Source organism: Tenrec ecaudatus, chromosome 2 (genome assembly GCF_050624435.1).
Source record: "Tenrec ecaudatus isolate mTenEca1 chromosome 2, mTenEca1.hap1, whole genome shotgun sequence".
NCBI classification, from domain to species: domain Eukaryota; kingdom Metazoa; phylum Chordata; class Mammalia; order Afrosoricida; family Tenrecidae; genus Tenrec; species Tenrec ecaudatus.
Window position 1 is genome coordinate 223,139,947 of NC_134531.1, and position 17,411 is coordinate 223,157,357.

General features: G+C 35.1%; 1 protein-coding gene across 5 annotated transcripts in view; it reads left to right on the forward strand.

Moving 5' to 3' along the window:
• SYNJ1 (synaptojanin 1) overlaps window positions 1-17,411 on the forward strand; it is a 109,394-nt gene that overhangs the window by 45,101 nt on the left and 46,882 nt on the right. For all 5 annotated transcript variants that reach the window (XM_075542364.1, XM_075542365.1, XM_075542368.1 and 2 more), the window contains exons 7-12: window positions 5,893-5,954; window positions 6,902-6,998; window positions 8,237-8,406; window positions 9,324-9,405; window positions 12,596-12,748; window positions 15,191-15,356. In XM_075542364.1, the coding sequence (XP_075398479.1) occupies window positions 5,893-5,954; window positions 6,902-6,998; window positions 8,237-8,406; window positions 9,324-9,405; window positions 12,596-12,748; window positions 15,191-15,356 (730 nt within the window). The remainder of the gene's footprint in view (window positions 1-5,892; window positions 5,955-6,901; window positions 6,999-8,236; window positions 8,407-9,323; window positions 9,406-12,595; window positions 12,749-15,190; window positions 15,357-17,411) is intronic.

The window sequence follows — 17,411 nt, forward strand, 5'->3', positions numbered from 1 at the left end:
TTGTCCTTTTATTTAAAAAATAAAAATTCTAGAATGAGTCAGGAGAATTGGGAGTGGTTTAAATAATCATAACTTGGTTATTGGTTAAAACTTGCCCAAATTCTACCATAAAGTTTAAGTCCACCCCTGAAAGTCCTTCTGATTTTATTGTTTGTTTTTATTTTATTTTTTATTAATCATTTTATTGGGGGCTTTTCAAGCTCTTATAACAATCAATTGGATCAAACACATTTGTACATATGTTGCCATTTTCAAAACATTTTCTTTCTGCTTGAGCCCTTGGTATCCGCTACTCTTTTTTTCCCTCCACCCCTACCCTTCCACCCTCATGGACCCCTGATAAATTATAAATTATTATTATTTTCATATCTTATACTGTCGGCTGTCCCCCTTTGCCCATGTTTTTGTTCATTCACCTGCAGGGAGTGGGGTTTATACAGTGACCATTGTTTCTCTCCGCACACTCCGCTACCCTCCTGGTATCACTACACCCATTACTGTTCCTGAGATGCTTATCTGTTCTGAACTCTGTCTGGCGCTCTTAACTGTACCAGTGTACATGCTCCAGTCTAGCTGGATTTGTAAGGTAGACCCTGGGGTCATGATAGTCGGGTGTGGAGGAAGCATTAAAAAACTAGAGGAATGAACTAGTGTTCTGTTGGTGTTATGCTGTACCCTTCTCTGGCTCGTTCCTTCCTTATGACCCTTCTGTGAGGGAATATCCAATTGTCTACAGGTGGACTTTGGGCTTCCACTCCTTCCCCCATCATTTGCATCGATATATTTGTTTGTTTGGGGTCTTCTAATGTCTCATACCTGAACCTGTCCACACTTTGTGATCACATAGGCTGGTGGTCTTCTTCCATGCAGGCTTTGTTGCTTCCCTGGTAAGGAATTTGTTTTTTTTAAATCATTTTATTGGGGCTCATACAACTCTTATCACAATCCATATATACATCAATTGTATAAAGCACATTTGTACATTCGTTACCCTCATCATTCTCAAAACATTTGCTTTCCATGGAAGCCCCTGGCATCAGCACATTTTTCCCTCCTCCCTCCCCACTTACCCCTCCCTTATGAGCCTTTGATAATTTATAAATTTTTATTTTGTCATATCTTACACTGTCTGATGTCTCTGTTCACCCATTTTTCTGTTGTCCATCCCCCAGGGAGGAGGTTATATGTAGATTCCTGTAGTCAGTTCCCCCTTTCTATCCCACCCTCCCTCTACCCTCCCTTTACCCTCCCTCTACCCTCCTGGTATCACTACTCTCGCCACTGGTTCTGAAGGGATCATCTGTCCTGGATTCCCTGTGTTTCCAGTTCCTATCTGTATCCGTGTACATCCTCTGGTCTAGCCAGATTTGTAAGGTAGAATTAGGATCATGATAATGGATGGGGGGGGCGGAGCAGGGGAGGAAGCATTTAGAAACTAGAGGAAAGTTGTGTTTCATTGTTGCTACACTGCGCCCTGACTGGCTTGTCTCCTCCCTGTGACCCTTCTATAAGGGGATGTCCAGTTACCTACAGATGGGCTTTGGGTCCCCATTCTACACTTCCCTTCATTCACAATGATAGGATTTTTTTTCTTTGATGCCTGATACCTGATCACTTCTATACCTCATGATCACACAGGCTGCTGTGCATTTTCTGTGTGGGCTTTGTTGCTTCTGAAGTAGATGGCTGCTTGTTTACCTGGAATTTGCATTTTTTACCAAATTCCTTACCTTCAGTATTGATAATGTCTGTTGTATAACATTTCAATCTAATGCTCTTTCACCATTCCCAGCTAGCTGTTTAGATAAATCTGTGACACTTAACTCCATCATTCTCTTAGGCATTAGGTCTTCAATTTCTTATTACTCCCACTTGCTCCAGTTAAAAGGAGCCCTAGTGATACGGTGGGTTAAGTATTGGTGTGCTAACTACCGCAAACACTCAACCTGTTAGCTACTGCTCCTTGGATGAAAGATAAGGCAGTTTACTTCCATAAAGATTTACAGCCTCAGAAGCCCTGTGGAGCAGTTCTACCATTTCCTGTAGGGTTGCTATGAGTCAGAATCAACTGGTTGGCAGTGAACTTGGTTTTCTGCTTTGGGTCCTAGTTAAAGTTCTCATCATTTCTTCTTACTTTGGAGGCTTTCACACGTCTAACTGGTCTCCTACCTCTAGGCTGTGTTTCCTATGAGCTACATGATAGTTCTTCCCACTTTCAATATTTTGTGTTCATCACCTATACTGGGCATTTGTTTCTATGTTCTGACTTTTGCTGTTTTAGAATAACAAAACATCTATTTCCAAAATTAAGATTTGTTGGGCCTCAGTAGCCAAGTCCAATCTCACAGAGCAGATTCTGGTCATTTTTCTGCAGTAATCTCTTAATTATTAAATATTTAAGGTCTTCTAATATATACTGTATATTAGATGCTATGAGTTTGAACGCCTACCATGGTACTTCATGGGAGGCTTACAGTCTGAGGAGTCAGGACTTTTATAGAAAAGTTATCAGTATAATTTTAGACATTAAACAAGTTGTTATAAGGTGCTATATAAGTAAGGTAAGAATCATATATTAACCTCTATTGTTTCATTATACGGTTGTGTTTGTGTTGTGTTGTTGATGTCATGTGCTGTTGAGTGACTCAGACTCCTACAAACCCATATGAGTAGAACTGCTCCGGAAGGTTGTTAGACTGCAGTTGCTACAGGAATAAATCAGTGGTTCTTTTCTCCTGTGGAGTGGCTACTGGGTCTGAACTGCTGTGCTTTTAGTTAGCAACCAAGCGCTTAATCCTGTGCCACCAGGACGGCTACTACATCATATTAATACGTTTTGAAAGGTGGTACATATAAATCATGAGACCTTTGCCTTGTGTTGTGCTAATCTCGATTTTTTTTTAACAATTTATTAGGGGCTCATACAATTCCCATCACAGTTCATACATATACATACATCAATTGTATAAAGCACATCTGTACAGTCTTTGCCCTAATCTTTTTTTTCTCCTCTTTTCTTTTTTTACATTTTATTAGGGACTTATACAACTCTTATCACCATCCATACATATACATACATCAATTGTATACAGCACATCCATACATTCCCTGCCCCAATCATTCTCAAGGCATTTGCTCTCCACTTAAGCCCCTTGCATCAGGTCCTCTTTTTTTTTTCCCCCCTCTCTCCCCTTTTTTGCTAGAATTGAAGTTTCAGAAATAATGTGGATAAGAAGCAAAAATATTGATGGAAAATGATTGTTCTATACGACCCCATAAAACAGTTTAAAAATTTAGTGTAACTTTTCTTATTAGATAAATGTATGATTATTTAAAATCTTAAAAATTTATGTACTGTGACTTTTTTACATTTGACCCAATATCTCTTTTTTTAAAAATAATTTTATTGGGGGCTCTTACAACTCTTACCACGATCCATACATACATCCATTTTGTCAAGCACATTTGTACATTTGTTGCCATCATCATTCTCTAAACATTTTCTTTCTACTTGTGCCCTTTGTGTCAGCTCCTCATTTCCCTGCCCCCTCCCCGCATCCCCCTCCTGCATAAACCCTTGATAATTTATAAATTATTATTATTTTGTCATCTCTTACACTGCCCGATGTCTCCCTTCACCCACTTTTCTGTTGTCCATCCCCCAGGGCAGAGGTTATATGTAGATCCTTGTAATCGGTTCCCCCTTTCCAACCCACCTTCATTCCACCCTCCCGGTATCACCACTCTCAGCACTGGTCTTGAAGGGATCATCTGTCCTAGATTCCCTGTGTTTCCAGTTCCTGTCGGTACCAGTGTACAACCTCTGGTCTAGCCAAATTTGTAAGGTAAAATTGGCATCATGATACTGGGAGTTGGAGGAAACATATAGGAATTAGAGGAAAGTTGTGTGTTTCATCATTGCTACACTGCACCCTGACTGACTCGTCTCCTCCCTGCAACCCTTCTGTAAGGTTATGCCTACAGATGGGTCTTGGTTCCCCAATCTGCACTCTCCCTCATTCACAATGCTTTGATTTTTTTTTCATTGATGCCTGATACCTGATCCCTTCGACACTTCGTGATCACACAGGCTGATGTGCTTCTTCCATGTGGGCTTTGTTGCTTCTGAGCTAGATGGCCGCTTGTTTACCTTCAAGCCTTTAAGACCCAGACACTGTATCTTTTGATACCCATGCACCATCAACTTTCTTCAACCCATTAACTCTCTTTATCAACTACTCTTTCCTTTAACAGTGAGTAATAAAATCTAATCTGATCTAACCAGTATGTTGGTATAAGAGTTGTAATTTGTAGCTAGATGTGTATAGGTAACAGCCACAGGCATTAGCTGGAAAGCATGGTAATTTGTATTTTTCCCATATTGACAATCTCAGTACTCTGTATGATAAATGTTGGTCAATAAACAAAATCCTAAATCTTGAACTTTTAAGAGTTATAGGCAATTAACCTGAGCTTATTTGAAAGAAAAGATGTTCAGTTCCCTGCAGTCCAAAATGAATAATGTTTGGGGCACATATCTTTCAAATTTTAAAGATTTATAAGGAGTATTAAGTATTTAAAAATAAATTTAATATAGATGTGACATTTACTATGGTGACATCTTATTAAAAATAAAAAACACATTAAAGAGAAGCCACTGGTTATCAGGCTAGAAATCAGGTCATCTCCCTTTGGGAATTGAGTGAGTGTATTAGAGTTATTTTCCTGGTTTTATTTGTTGGAAAGCATTACTGATGATTTGTTAGCCCATACCTCACACCCTTCCTAAAAGTCATTTTGTTCATAGAGGGACAAAAAATGAATTCTGGGTGGCTTTGCTCCCAACTGGCTCAAAGGGAAATGCTTAAAGTGGAGTTCAAGAAATAATCTGGCCCCACCATTTATATTTCTTCTTGACAATAGTTAGTTCTTTTTCAGCTCTGCTTCATCTCTCGACCACTCCTTTTTGTGAGGAAAGAAAAGCTGTAGTAAAACACAATGGATGGATAAACTTTCTTTCATGCTTAGTTCTATTAGCGCAGATTTTCTGATTTTGTAAAATGTGCTATTATTATCATTGTAGTACTGCAAGCTTGACTTGAAAACTGTGTTTGTTTTCCAGAAAGGAGTGGTATTTTTAACCTGATGAGAGCTGGATATAATATTGAGCATAGGAGAGAAAAAAACCCAGACGGAACACTTGTAGTCAGGTTGTAAAAGTTGTAAAAGTAGGAATTTAGGTGAGGAGACCTAAATTCTTATCTTAACCATTTAAAAAATTAGTTATATGAGAACTCACTGCCATCAAGTTGATTCTGACCCATACCCACCTTATATCACAAGGTAGAACTGCCCTTGTAGGTTTCCAAGTCTGTAACCATTTTTAGGATTAGAAATGCTCCTCTTTCCCTTGGGGAGTGACTGGTGATTTTGAACTGCTGACCCTGTGGGTTATCAGCTCATTGAGCAACCATTTCACCACCAGGGCTCCTTTGGCATGTAAAAAGACAAGTTATTTTGTCTCTCAGTATTAGTTTTTAATTGTCCAAATGGTGACAATATCTACTAACGCACATAAGGCGTGTAGTATGAATTTAAAACAAGGTAATTATGTGAAGCACTCTTAAAAATGAGTTCCATAAATTAAAATTTATGTGAATTTAAATGTTTCATCATGGTTTAACTTCTAGGTCTTTTTTACGATATTGCTTCAAAAATAAAAGGGAGAGAAAACCCTTAAAACTTTTTACAAGAAAGAACGCCATAAATGAAAATTAGTTACTTGATTTACTGTGTATTCAGCAAATGAATTGTTACATATTGTAAAAAATACGATCTACCTTTTGTTTACATTTGTTTTTCATCTGATTAAATATATTATTTTTGTCCAAGGTGGGATCCCATCGTGTCCGTATGTCAAGGGGATTTGAAGCCAATGCACCTGCTTTTGACAGGTAAAACTGATTATTTTTATATAGTGCTGTAAATTTTAATACTGTTATGTAATGAGACTAGTTATAATTATATTTACTGATTTAGCATTTTGGGCTATGGTAGTAGCAACAATGGTCTCACACATAATAACAGTCACGAGGATGGCTCAGGACCTGACAGGGTGTCATTCAATTGTACATAAGGTCACTCTGAGTCAGGAACTGACTCAGTGGCACCTAACAAAAGTGTGAAATACGCACCAATTTTGCATACTTAGTGCTGCCCCACCCAAGAAAATATTTTATTAATACAATTTTATATTTATTCTATGTTGAAATGATATTTTAGAAGTATTTATTTAGCTTAAATAAAATATATATTGAATATTTTCTGTTTTAAGATTTTAAAATATATACCGTCTAGAAATTTTTAAATGATATACGTGGCTTTACTTAAATTTTTCTTGGACCGCATTGCTTTATAGCTTCTAGAATGAAAGGATCTTATTCTAGATTTAATTTTTTTAAGGCTTTTTGGGTAGGACCCGCTGCATATGTATATATGATGTTCTCGCATATTAGGTACAGCCTTTTGCCTCTGCGCTTTTCACCTTCTCAGACAGCCTAGATAGCTGTGTCCTCTCTGCTAGCCCAGTGCCAGCCTCACATATTGGGGAGGAGCTTTCTGACTCAGATCCAGGGCAGTTGGGACTTGATTCTGCTCCCTTGGAAAGAAACTGGTCTCAATTTCGCACATTAGAGGAAGTAATATTTGTAGACAGTTTCTGTAAATTCAGAATTTGAAGACCGCATAGAATTTTTACCAAATTTTTACAGTTCTGTAAGTTTAAAATATAGCTGTGTAGATTCTATTGAATAATTATGATTCTTGTTTATTGTGAAAAAAAATACTAAAAGCCTTAAGCGTATCATTTGACGTGTGTTTGTTTTCTTTATTTCTGTAATAGGCATTTTAGAACACTCAAGAATTTGTATGGTAAACAAATAATAGTAAATTTGCTTGGGTCTAAGGAAGGTGAACATATGCTAAGTAAGGCTTTCCAGGTAAGTCTCGTCATTTGTTCTTCTGTTCTGGCCCTTAAACACTAGAATGGTACTTAAACATTAAAATTGTACAATAACCAAGTTCACTCAGAAGGGAATTACTGATAAGAAAAGGCTAGATACTTGCTGAAACTTTATTTAGAAAATAATTGTTAGAAAATAATTTACTGTATGTACTAGAGTATAAACCGACCCAAATATCAGCTGAGGCACCTAATTTTACCACAAAAACTGCATTAGAAATGTGCTGAAAAGCTTGGCTTATACTTGAGTTATACGGTAGTCTAATGTAGATGGAGTTAGGAAAGACTTTCAAGGCACTTGGAACTGTTTTCCAATCTATTGTTTGTGTGTGGGAAAGCAGAATACCTGTTCCACCCCAAGTCTTCATCTGCCACTGTGCGCAAAGTACCAGATTGCCTCCTCCTTCATCTGTGTATTGCTCTGCTTGCTTCCTAGAAGCCATACTTGTTGTTTTAAATGGTGACAGGTAAGACCCATTTGTGTACATGTAAGACCATACCTTCTCTTTTACAACTAAAACCCAAGGAGTGATCAAATAATTTGAAGTAAAAGAAAACCCAAAGAAGTATCTAATTTTCAAGGACAAAAAAAACATTCTTCATAAATGCTTATTGAATTCAGAATAAAGTTTTATAATTTAGATAAAGCTGTAAGTTTAAACGATTGTTTGAAAACAGGTTTTTCTTTTTTTGAAAACAGTTTTCTAAAAATCATTCTAATACACTAGAATTTAGAAGTAACCTTATGGTTTTGCTGTTTCGTTATAAATGTGTAAGGTAAATATTACTAGCAAACATACTTTAGAGACTTTTTATGTAAAACAGTTAAAAATCTGTAGAATATTGAATGAAGGTATCAAAACATTATTCAATCTCTGACTTCAAATTTATATTGTAAAAAACTTACTGCTGGTAATTGAAAATTTTATTTATAAATCTGTGAGATTATTTGAGTTCTCTGATATTAATTATGTCTCTTGATCTTTCATGGATAGTAAATGAGATTTAGGGAAGAAATGCTATTAAGTTTCAGCAAGTAGTTTTCCAGTTTACTCCCAGCATCGATGAAAGCTTTGTGATAGGATTAGTAAGATTTCAAAAAACATGATGAGGTGTTAGTGGTTTTTTTATTTACAAGATAAGGTTCCATTTTAGCATGTATTGTTAAGTTATGTTTAGTTAATATTTAGATGAGTATTTGCCTTTTACTTTCAGAGTCATTTGAAAGCTTCTGAACATGCTACAGATATCCAAATGGTGAATTTTGACTATCATCAAATGGTTAAAGGAGGAAAGGCAGAAAAACTGCATAGTATTCTTAAACCTCAAGTCCAAAAGTTTCTAGATTATGGATTTTTTTATTTCGATGGAATTGGAGTTGAAAGGTTTGATTGTTTCTCTGTTCTTTACATTGAAGTAATTTTGGAGTGACAGCATTGGTGCCTTAAATTTCTTTAAAACAAAAAAGATTTATAATAAGATATTTTGTTTTACTTTAGACTTTTTCTTTGATCACTTTCTATGTAGCAGATAGTATAAATGATGCTTGACATGTATTAGTAACAACAGTTGTGGGTTAGATTCTATTATTGTCACCATTTTACAACTAGGAAATTGAGGCAGATGCCCATGATCTACCCCAAGTCACATAACCAGGAAGTCTTACAACTACGATTCTTTGAGCTTCCGTCTGCTGGTGTCTGAGTCTGTGCTACTTCTCCCTGAAGACTAGTGTTTTAATGTTTCTTGACCTCAGTAAGGATTTTGCTACCAATAGACATTTTGTATTTGCAAAAAAAGACATAGCTGTAATGTCTACTTAAGATTAATATGAAAATTCAGTTTTGACATATGAAGTGAAGAAGAAAAATGTTGAAAGATTTAAACTTAATCTATAGATTCAGGTAAACTTTAGTGAACAGAATTCACATTTAAAAATTGTTTTTCTATTAGAGATGTTAAATTTTAGACTTTTAAATTAATTAGTCCCATAAATATGTTTTCATATGCTGAAGACTGTGGAAATATACACCTGAATGTCTATTTAACTTTTATTAGTCTCTTTAAAAATAAATGGGTATGGGTAGATAGATGGCAAAATGTTAAATTTGTAGGATCCAGGGAGTGGCTATACGAAGGTTAACTATAAATTCTTAAAAACTTTTTGTGTGTTTGAAATATTGAAAATAAGAAGGGACAGTAGGTGCTACAGCTTAATCACCTTACATTTTTTCCCTCAATTTTACTTTGTTTGATTATTTTGACTCCAAATCAGCTGCTTAATTCATTGAATTTGTTACAGATGCCAGAGTGGTACAGTTCGGACAAATTGCTTGGATTGCCTTGATAGAACAAATAGCGTGCAGGCCTTCCTCGGCTTAGAGGTACAAAATAAAGCTACATGTATATGTGAATGGTTGCATATGGTTCTTTCAGTGCTTTTAAAAAAACATGATGAAAATATACATAGCAGTTTTAATGTACAGTTCACTGACTTGACTCTTACTACTTTTGTAACATCACTTAAGGTTCTTCCTAATTATTTTTCTCAAAATAGCATGAAGTTATGCTTTATCAAAGACTTTCTTATCTTCCTTCCACCCCTTTTGATTTAAATACTCCCCATACCTGTTCTTCTGCTCTGTTGTTTAGGTGGTTATATATGTGGTTCCTTCTAGTTAGTCCTTAAACTTCCTCTTTTAAATACTACTATTTGTGTTATTCTAATAATTTCCCTTTTGGGGCCTGTATTTCAGAAAGAATATTTTAGACTCATTCTCTGTGTTGTCTTTTAAAATGGTCTGTTTTCACATGTCCAATTCTTCATTTTGACAGTGTCTGTAACCCGATCCAGTTTGTGTGGCATTTTCAAATCTGCAGCTATAGAAAAAGTGAATGAGAATAACTTCTTTAAGAGGTTTTTGTTGAAGAAAAATTTCTTTACTCTTTCTCCATTCTGAAGCATAGTCTGCACTCTACTTCTCTATCACATGCAGGCTAAGACAGGCAGAGCCTGGACTTTACTTGACCAACTGGATAGCAGTGCTGTCTTGCTAAATCTTTTCTGGTGTACAACAATCAGCATCATAGGCTGTGAGAGTTTCATTTAGATCAGTGGTTCTCAGCCGGTGGGTCGCAACCCCGCTGGGGGTCAAACGACCCTTTCACAGGGGTCGCCTAAGACAATGGGAACACATATTTCCCATGGTCTTAGGAACCGAGACACTGCTCCTCCATCGTCTCCAGGCAGGTCCGCCCTCATGCAGATACGCCCACAGATGAGTACTGGCGTGAAGATCCGTGCTACACCATGCTTTAAAACAAAAGTTCATTTATTTGTCATTAGAAATATTTCACAGTATGTAATTACATATTGTTTTTATGATGAATCATTATGCTTCAATTATGTTCAATTTGTAACAATGAAAATACATCCTGCATGTCAGATATTTACATTACGATTCGTATTAGTAGCAAAATTACAGTTATGAAATAACAACAAAAATAATTTTATGGTTGGGGGTTACCACAACATGAGGAACTGCATTAAAGGGTCATGGTATTAGGAAGGTTGAGAACCAGTGATTTAGATCCATAGGACTTAACATAGTTCTCAAGCACCTTGAAAACAAACATCTAAGAACCCAGAAATATGAAATGGCATATTCTTGTTTCCTGTATGAGTTAGAATTTCCTGTAGGGAAATTGGTTTGGGTTTTTGGTTTTTTATTTCCTCCGTTAATGATCTTAAAGTTGGCTAGGATATCATTTAATTGTATACTCTGCAGCTGAAGTTCTCTGTATAATAAAAATTAAATTATAGTGCATAAAGATGTCTGCTACAGAAAGGCATTTTTCATATAATTACATTTTACTACTTGGGCTTTTTGATATGTATTAGAAGACATGGGTTTGTTACCAGTTGTGTTTTTATGTGGCTGAGTATAGTTACATGGATTCTAAGAGAGTACTTACTGAAAATTTGAAAATCTTCATTAAAAGTATACTAGATGTTAGTTTTCAGAATCAAATCTAGCTGTCTTTACACTATTGATAACTAGACATGAGAACACTCCCATATAGAGCGATTGGTTGGCTGCTTACAAAACTGACTGCCAAGCTAGCAAAACCAAGATAATAGTGACATAAGATCAGTCTTGTTCTGTTCATTGACATTTTTTTCAGAGAGGGATCATGATATTGTTGTGAAGGCTTATTTTGTCGTATTCTCCACGGCAGTACAGAAGTTAGTGTTGGTGCCAGTTTCTAGGCCATAAAGTGAATACAGTTTAGGGTTTTAAATATTACTGTATACTTGGAACCCTCTGTAATTATGTAACAGTGGTTAAGTAATTGGCTCCTAACTAATTAATCAGTGGTTTGAACTTACAAGCTGCTCCTTGGGTGAAAGGTGTGGCAGTCGGCTCTGTAAAGATTACATTGTTGACTGTAGCGCCATTTGTTACCTTGTAGGGTCACTTTGAGTCAGAATTGATTTAATGGGTGTTGCTCTTTTCCCCCCCTTAGTATAATCATGGTTAATCATGGAATTTGTAGATAAGTTAAAAGAAAACTTTAATAGGAAGGAGTTAAATAAAAATGCAAGGCATAAAATATGGCTAAATTCTAAATTAAAAATAAACATTAGTAGATAAGATTTGTACACTGTTTTGTTTTGACACTATTAGTTTTCAAGGCTGTACTAACATTCAGAATAATTACTTTTTCTTTAATTATTCTTGAATATTTCCTGATTTAAATAATTACATTTCAGAATAATTACCAGTTACTTTTCTTGGTACATGAGATGAGTGTATGTTAGTGGTCCAAAGCTTGTTGAATTCCTTGCATGCTGTGTTTCCTCCAGTCCTTCCTTGTACACGTTATTAGTATAGGCTTTGCATAAAAGAACTGCCCTAGCTTTATTCAGAGATGTAACTCAAGTTACCATATATACTCGAGTATAAGCCGAGTTTATTAGCACGTTTTAATGCACTTTTTGTGCCAAAATTAGGTGCCTCAGCAGATATTCGGATTGGCTTACACAAGTATATACGGTACTTTTTTAGCATTTCAAGAGCAGCTCTCTTTCCATGATTTTTTGACCTTTAAATATTCCAAGTTTATAGAACCAAATTCAAAACTTAAGTAAACTTAGAGAATAGTTAAGTAGGGAAAAAAGCTAAACTTAAATATTCCTATATGTAATGAGATAAACTAGATAAATATTTTTTCTACTGTAGTTCATGCTTTTGAGCAATTAGTCCTTTTAAGTAATCAAAGTAAACTAGTTTTATGTATAGATTAATTATTATTTACAGGAATATTTTATAGTATTGATTTTATTTTAACTAGAATGAGAGAATCTTAAGTTATATAAAGTTTAATTAATATGATACTTTAAAACTTGAAATGGTGGAAAATAAGGTTAACCTATTAAATGGTTACCTTCTTAGAATCCAGTCCCACATAGCATATAAGTAGAAATTGTGAATTTGATTTAATAGTGCCTAAGAGTTACCTCACAAGTACTGTATTAATATACTTACAAAAGTTTCTGTTTTACTGTTTCAGATGCTAGCTAAACAGTTAGAAGCACTTGGCTTAGCTGAAAAGCCTCAGTTGGTGACCCGCTTTCAAGAAGTCTTCCGGTCAATGTGGTCTGTGAATGGTGATTCCATCAGTAAGATATATGCAGGAACTGGAGCCCTTGAAGGGAAGGCCAAGGTAGATCTACATCTGACATAACACTACAAAGGATCCATTGTTTCATTAATAAAAGTTTTAAATATGTTCTTTTCTCTGAAGAAGCATTTTAAAGGCCTGTTTTAGATTTTATTTTATCATCCCTTTATCCCCTAATAAGTCTAGATGGTATAATAGATATAGGTGTTTCCCTAAGTTTAGGGAATGTGTATGTATGACATACTTCATTATTTAGTAATCAGTAACTAGGTCTATGTGTGGCATACTTTTTGTAAAATATAGTCCCCTTGTATATCTGTTTTACTTTTTATATTGCTTATTTTGTCTATAAATATGATTTAAACAAAGAAACCATAATTGTCCTCAAAAAGGATTGTCATTTGGCCTAGCACTTGTATAGGCCTACTGTGACAAATGCTGATGGATGAATAAATGCACTGACAAATTCTGAAGCACCTGCTGTGAATGCAGTACTGTTGAGGCTTATTGTTAAATTTTTCTTTTTTTAGTTATGTTGCCTTGAAAAAGAGGCATAAATTATGCTAAGAATGAGGAATGGACTTAAATTAAAATCCTCTGCCTCATCATTTCTTTTAATTACTATTGTTATCAACAGACTGCTTTCTCCACTTGTATTTGAGCTCTCTTGAGGCATATTGGAAACATGATGGAGATATTTCCCATTATTTTATGTGCTTAGATATTGTTTTAAGTTTTAAAGGACTCTGATCTTAATTTATTAACATCCTACAGCCAAACAAACACCTCAGAGTACCTCAGGAATAGAAATAAGAACACTGATCACTTTTAGAGTTAGAATACATCATCTCAATATTACAGCTGAAATTGTATTACAGTCCATTTTTAAAGTGCATAGCTGAAAATTAGCTGAATTTGCAAATCATCCTCTGTACCTTTCCTATGTCTCCTGCAATGTCTGTTTGTTTCATATTGATGCTCAGAGACACAGGCCTTGTCTGCAACGCTACCTCAACTCATAGGAATAATTTGAATTGTCATTTAGAAATGTTTACTACTGATGATAGTCCCTGTTTTTGAAAACTTACGTTTTCCTTTTAAACAGAAAACATGATTCTTGCTATTCTCTTGCCCATTCTCTACAACTGCTGCTTAAAAGTATTCTGTCATCTTTTTTGTTTCTTTATTGACTTTAAGACAGTATATGTACCGAGGTTACATATATTCACTGGTTTACTGTCTTTAATGTACTACATAGCTATAAAATATTTATACATTAAATATGCTAGTCTGAATTGAACTAAATCTAACATCTGAACTGCTCTTTCTTTTCCTTTCTCTGGGTTCCTTTTGATTAATTGCCTGATAATGTGAATGGTGAGTTCTTTTCAATAGTCTTTTGTGTGTGTCATCATATGGAAGGAAATATCATTTTATTGCCAAACTTCAGTAGTTGGTTAAATATATAGTCTTCTTTTAATAACATTTTAAAGAATTGGACTCTACTCTAAAAGACATACCCATGCCATCAAGTTGGTTTTATCTCATAGTTACCCTATCAGAGAGCATAGTAGAACTGCCCTATGAAATTTCCAAGGTTGTAAATATGTATGAAAGCAGACTACCATATCTTTCTCCTGGGGAACAGCAGGTGGGTTTCACAGTTGATATCGTTCAGTAGGCAGCCAAATTCTTTAATCATTGTGCCACAGAACTTTGTATTTTAAAAAGAAGCCTCTAATAACTTGTATTTCCTCCAGGAGTAAAAAGTTATACATTACAAAGTAATTTTCTAAAAGGTAATTTAAAAAATCTGTAAGATCAAAATAAGCATCTTAAGGTAATTAACATGACCAAGTTAAATATTTGTTCATTAAAATTAGTCAAGTCTCTAAGAATTGGCATAAGTTTACTATTTTTTTTGTTTTATATTTACATGGGCCCTAACGTTGCCTGAAATTATAAGCTAGTTTGTGTGTATAATATTTAGTATCTATAATTACACATTTATTCTTATAGAGACCTTTGTTCTTATGGTCAGTTTTGGTTTTAGCTATACATTATTTGGTATCAATTAAAATTATAATTTTCTATTTTTAAAGTACTTTGAAGTTTTTTTCTGAATACATGTAAGTTCCTGTGCCCTCCTTTATTTCCCTTGCCTCTCTGCTCCCACCCCATCCTTAAGTCTAAATGTTAGATATAGTTACTACTTTTGTTTTTAAATAAACCCTCCAGTTTATTCTCTTCAGAATAAGTAATTTAAATAGTCACTGCTGTAGATACCAATACTGGATACAGCTGTGGCCCTGAGCTGATAGTTTCTGTCCTCGTGCTTTTAATGTGATACAAGATATTCAAAATAAGATGATTAAGTCTTTTTTAGTACAATAAAATCTTCTAAAACTAAAGTTTCAAAATATCTGTTGAAGAAAGAAAGTCAAAGTATTGAGGCAGAAAACCCTTGTTCCTCATTCCCAACAGTCTGGAAAGTTAAAAGATGGTGCTCGTTCCGTTACCCGAACGATTCAGAACAACTTCTTTGACAGCTCCAAGCAAGAGGCCATTGATGTTTTGCTGCTGGGAAATACTCTAAACAGTGACTTAGCTGACAAAGCTCGAGCACTCTTGACCACTGGAAGTTTGCGCGGTACGTGTACATGATGTTAAGCTTATGTTGTATTATTTATCCATATGAAAATTGAAGAAGTAAATGTAAGCTTCTTTACATAAATTTTTTTTATTTTTAAGAGTTGATTAAAATACTTTTGGAAAGGAATTTCTATAAAGGTAGTATTTTGAAAAACTGGTTTCTCCAAAGGAAGTTTGGCCTTTTCAAAATGTTTAAACTGTAATGGTGTTTATTAAGCCACAAGCTGAAGTTTAAGAATGTTTTCCTTTAAAGATTGTGCTTGGTAGGGATAAATGGTTTAAATAACAGTAACTTTACACAAGGCAAGAATTCATCAAATGTTCAGCTATTGGTTTCAAAAGAGTCTTCAGTAATCTAATTAGATAATAAATGCTTTTATTTTAAAAAGTTACTTATGTTTTTTTCACCATCCAAAAGTTACTCTAACTTGGTTTACTTTTAATTGTGATTGTTTTTAAAAGCATTAAGTTATTAATTATTTAAATATTGCTTATTAATGGCTACTAATTGCTATTGTCAATTTTTATTATTTCAAATAAATCTACAGCTTTCAGAATAGGCATTTTATCTGTCCTTCACAATGTTTTATTTTGTTTATAATTAATGTCATTGAACATATATAAATAGTGTTATGGAAAAACACAGTGTAGAACTTGATTAATTAGATCACCCCCTCCTTTTTTTTTTTTTTAACCTTTCAGCCTCTGGGCATCTTTATTTCTTCTGTTTAGAAGGTTCAAAACCAAGCTTTAAAATCTCCAGTTGAGTGAGAGAAAATTGTCCTTGTATCAGTTACTGGCTGTCGGATAATGGCTTGGTCCAATGGTTGTCATGGACTTCTTCAGAATTCCTCGTGGTGCTCTGAAGGCAGTCAGTTACAGTCAGCTGTTCAGGAATATGTAGGGGGAAATCTCAGCTCTTGCGTTCAACTTCAGGCCTTTTGAATGGCTTCCAACAATAGAGACTTGATTAACATTTTTCTCATCACTGGTATCTGCCTTGATGTGGAGGCATTAAACCCACCACTACATTGAGTCAATTCTGACTCATAACAATTCTGGATAGGGTAAATTCTACTGCCCCTTTGGGTTTTTAAGACTCATCTTTAGGAACCCCACTACCACATTTTATTCTTGCTGAGTGGCTTGTTGGTAACGGCAGAGATTTCTACTGGCTTTCAGCTGTTACTCATTGCACTACCAGGGCTCCCTGAGAAGGCATTAATAAGCAATAGTTTAAAGTGAGCAAATGAAAGAATGAAAAGGAGATGGCAAGGAACCTGAGAAATCTCTAAGCTTAATAATTGACACTACTTTAGATCCTTAATGTTTTACAATAAGCCGTCCAAAAAAATAAGCCTTCAAAAAAAAGTACATTCAGTTTCACTCTAACATTTGTTCTTAAAATGGGAACAAATCATGTTCCAACATGATTAATAAGATTCGGAAACAATTTGACTATAATGCAAATTTCCTGTTGGTTTATGTACGGTTTTGCTGGCAGTTTTCTGGCCAAACTTGGTATACACAGAAAATGGGACCCAAGAGAACTTGAGTTGGGTAAAAATACACAAAACACACAGGCGCACCTAGACACACCTAAGACATATACCAGCTACTGTTGCTTATCCCATGTGTTATGTGTTGTCACAACTTTACATCCAATTTCAGGAACGCCTTACATTGTTCAGAGGTTGCAATCCTTCTGGAGCTCATTGTCACAAGCATGCTGCAAATCTTCCTAAAGATGAAGTGCCATGTGAATTTTAGTCATGTAACCATTTAATGGGTATACAGCTGTGCCCCTGTTTATTATTATTATTATTAGGTTTCTATCTTTTATGGTATGTCAGTAAAGTTTTTTGATTATTGTGTCCCAACTTCATTTTCCCCACAAGCCCTGTGACTTGGGACTTTGCAGTTTTGCATAGTGCAGTGATATTTTGAGGACACACTTAAAGTGATTGTTCTTACCAGGTAATGAGTCCCAGAGAAAAATCCTAAGAGGTTTGTGTTAGAGCAATATCTTTCATAACCTCCAGCATCTTGTTTT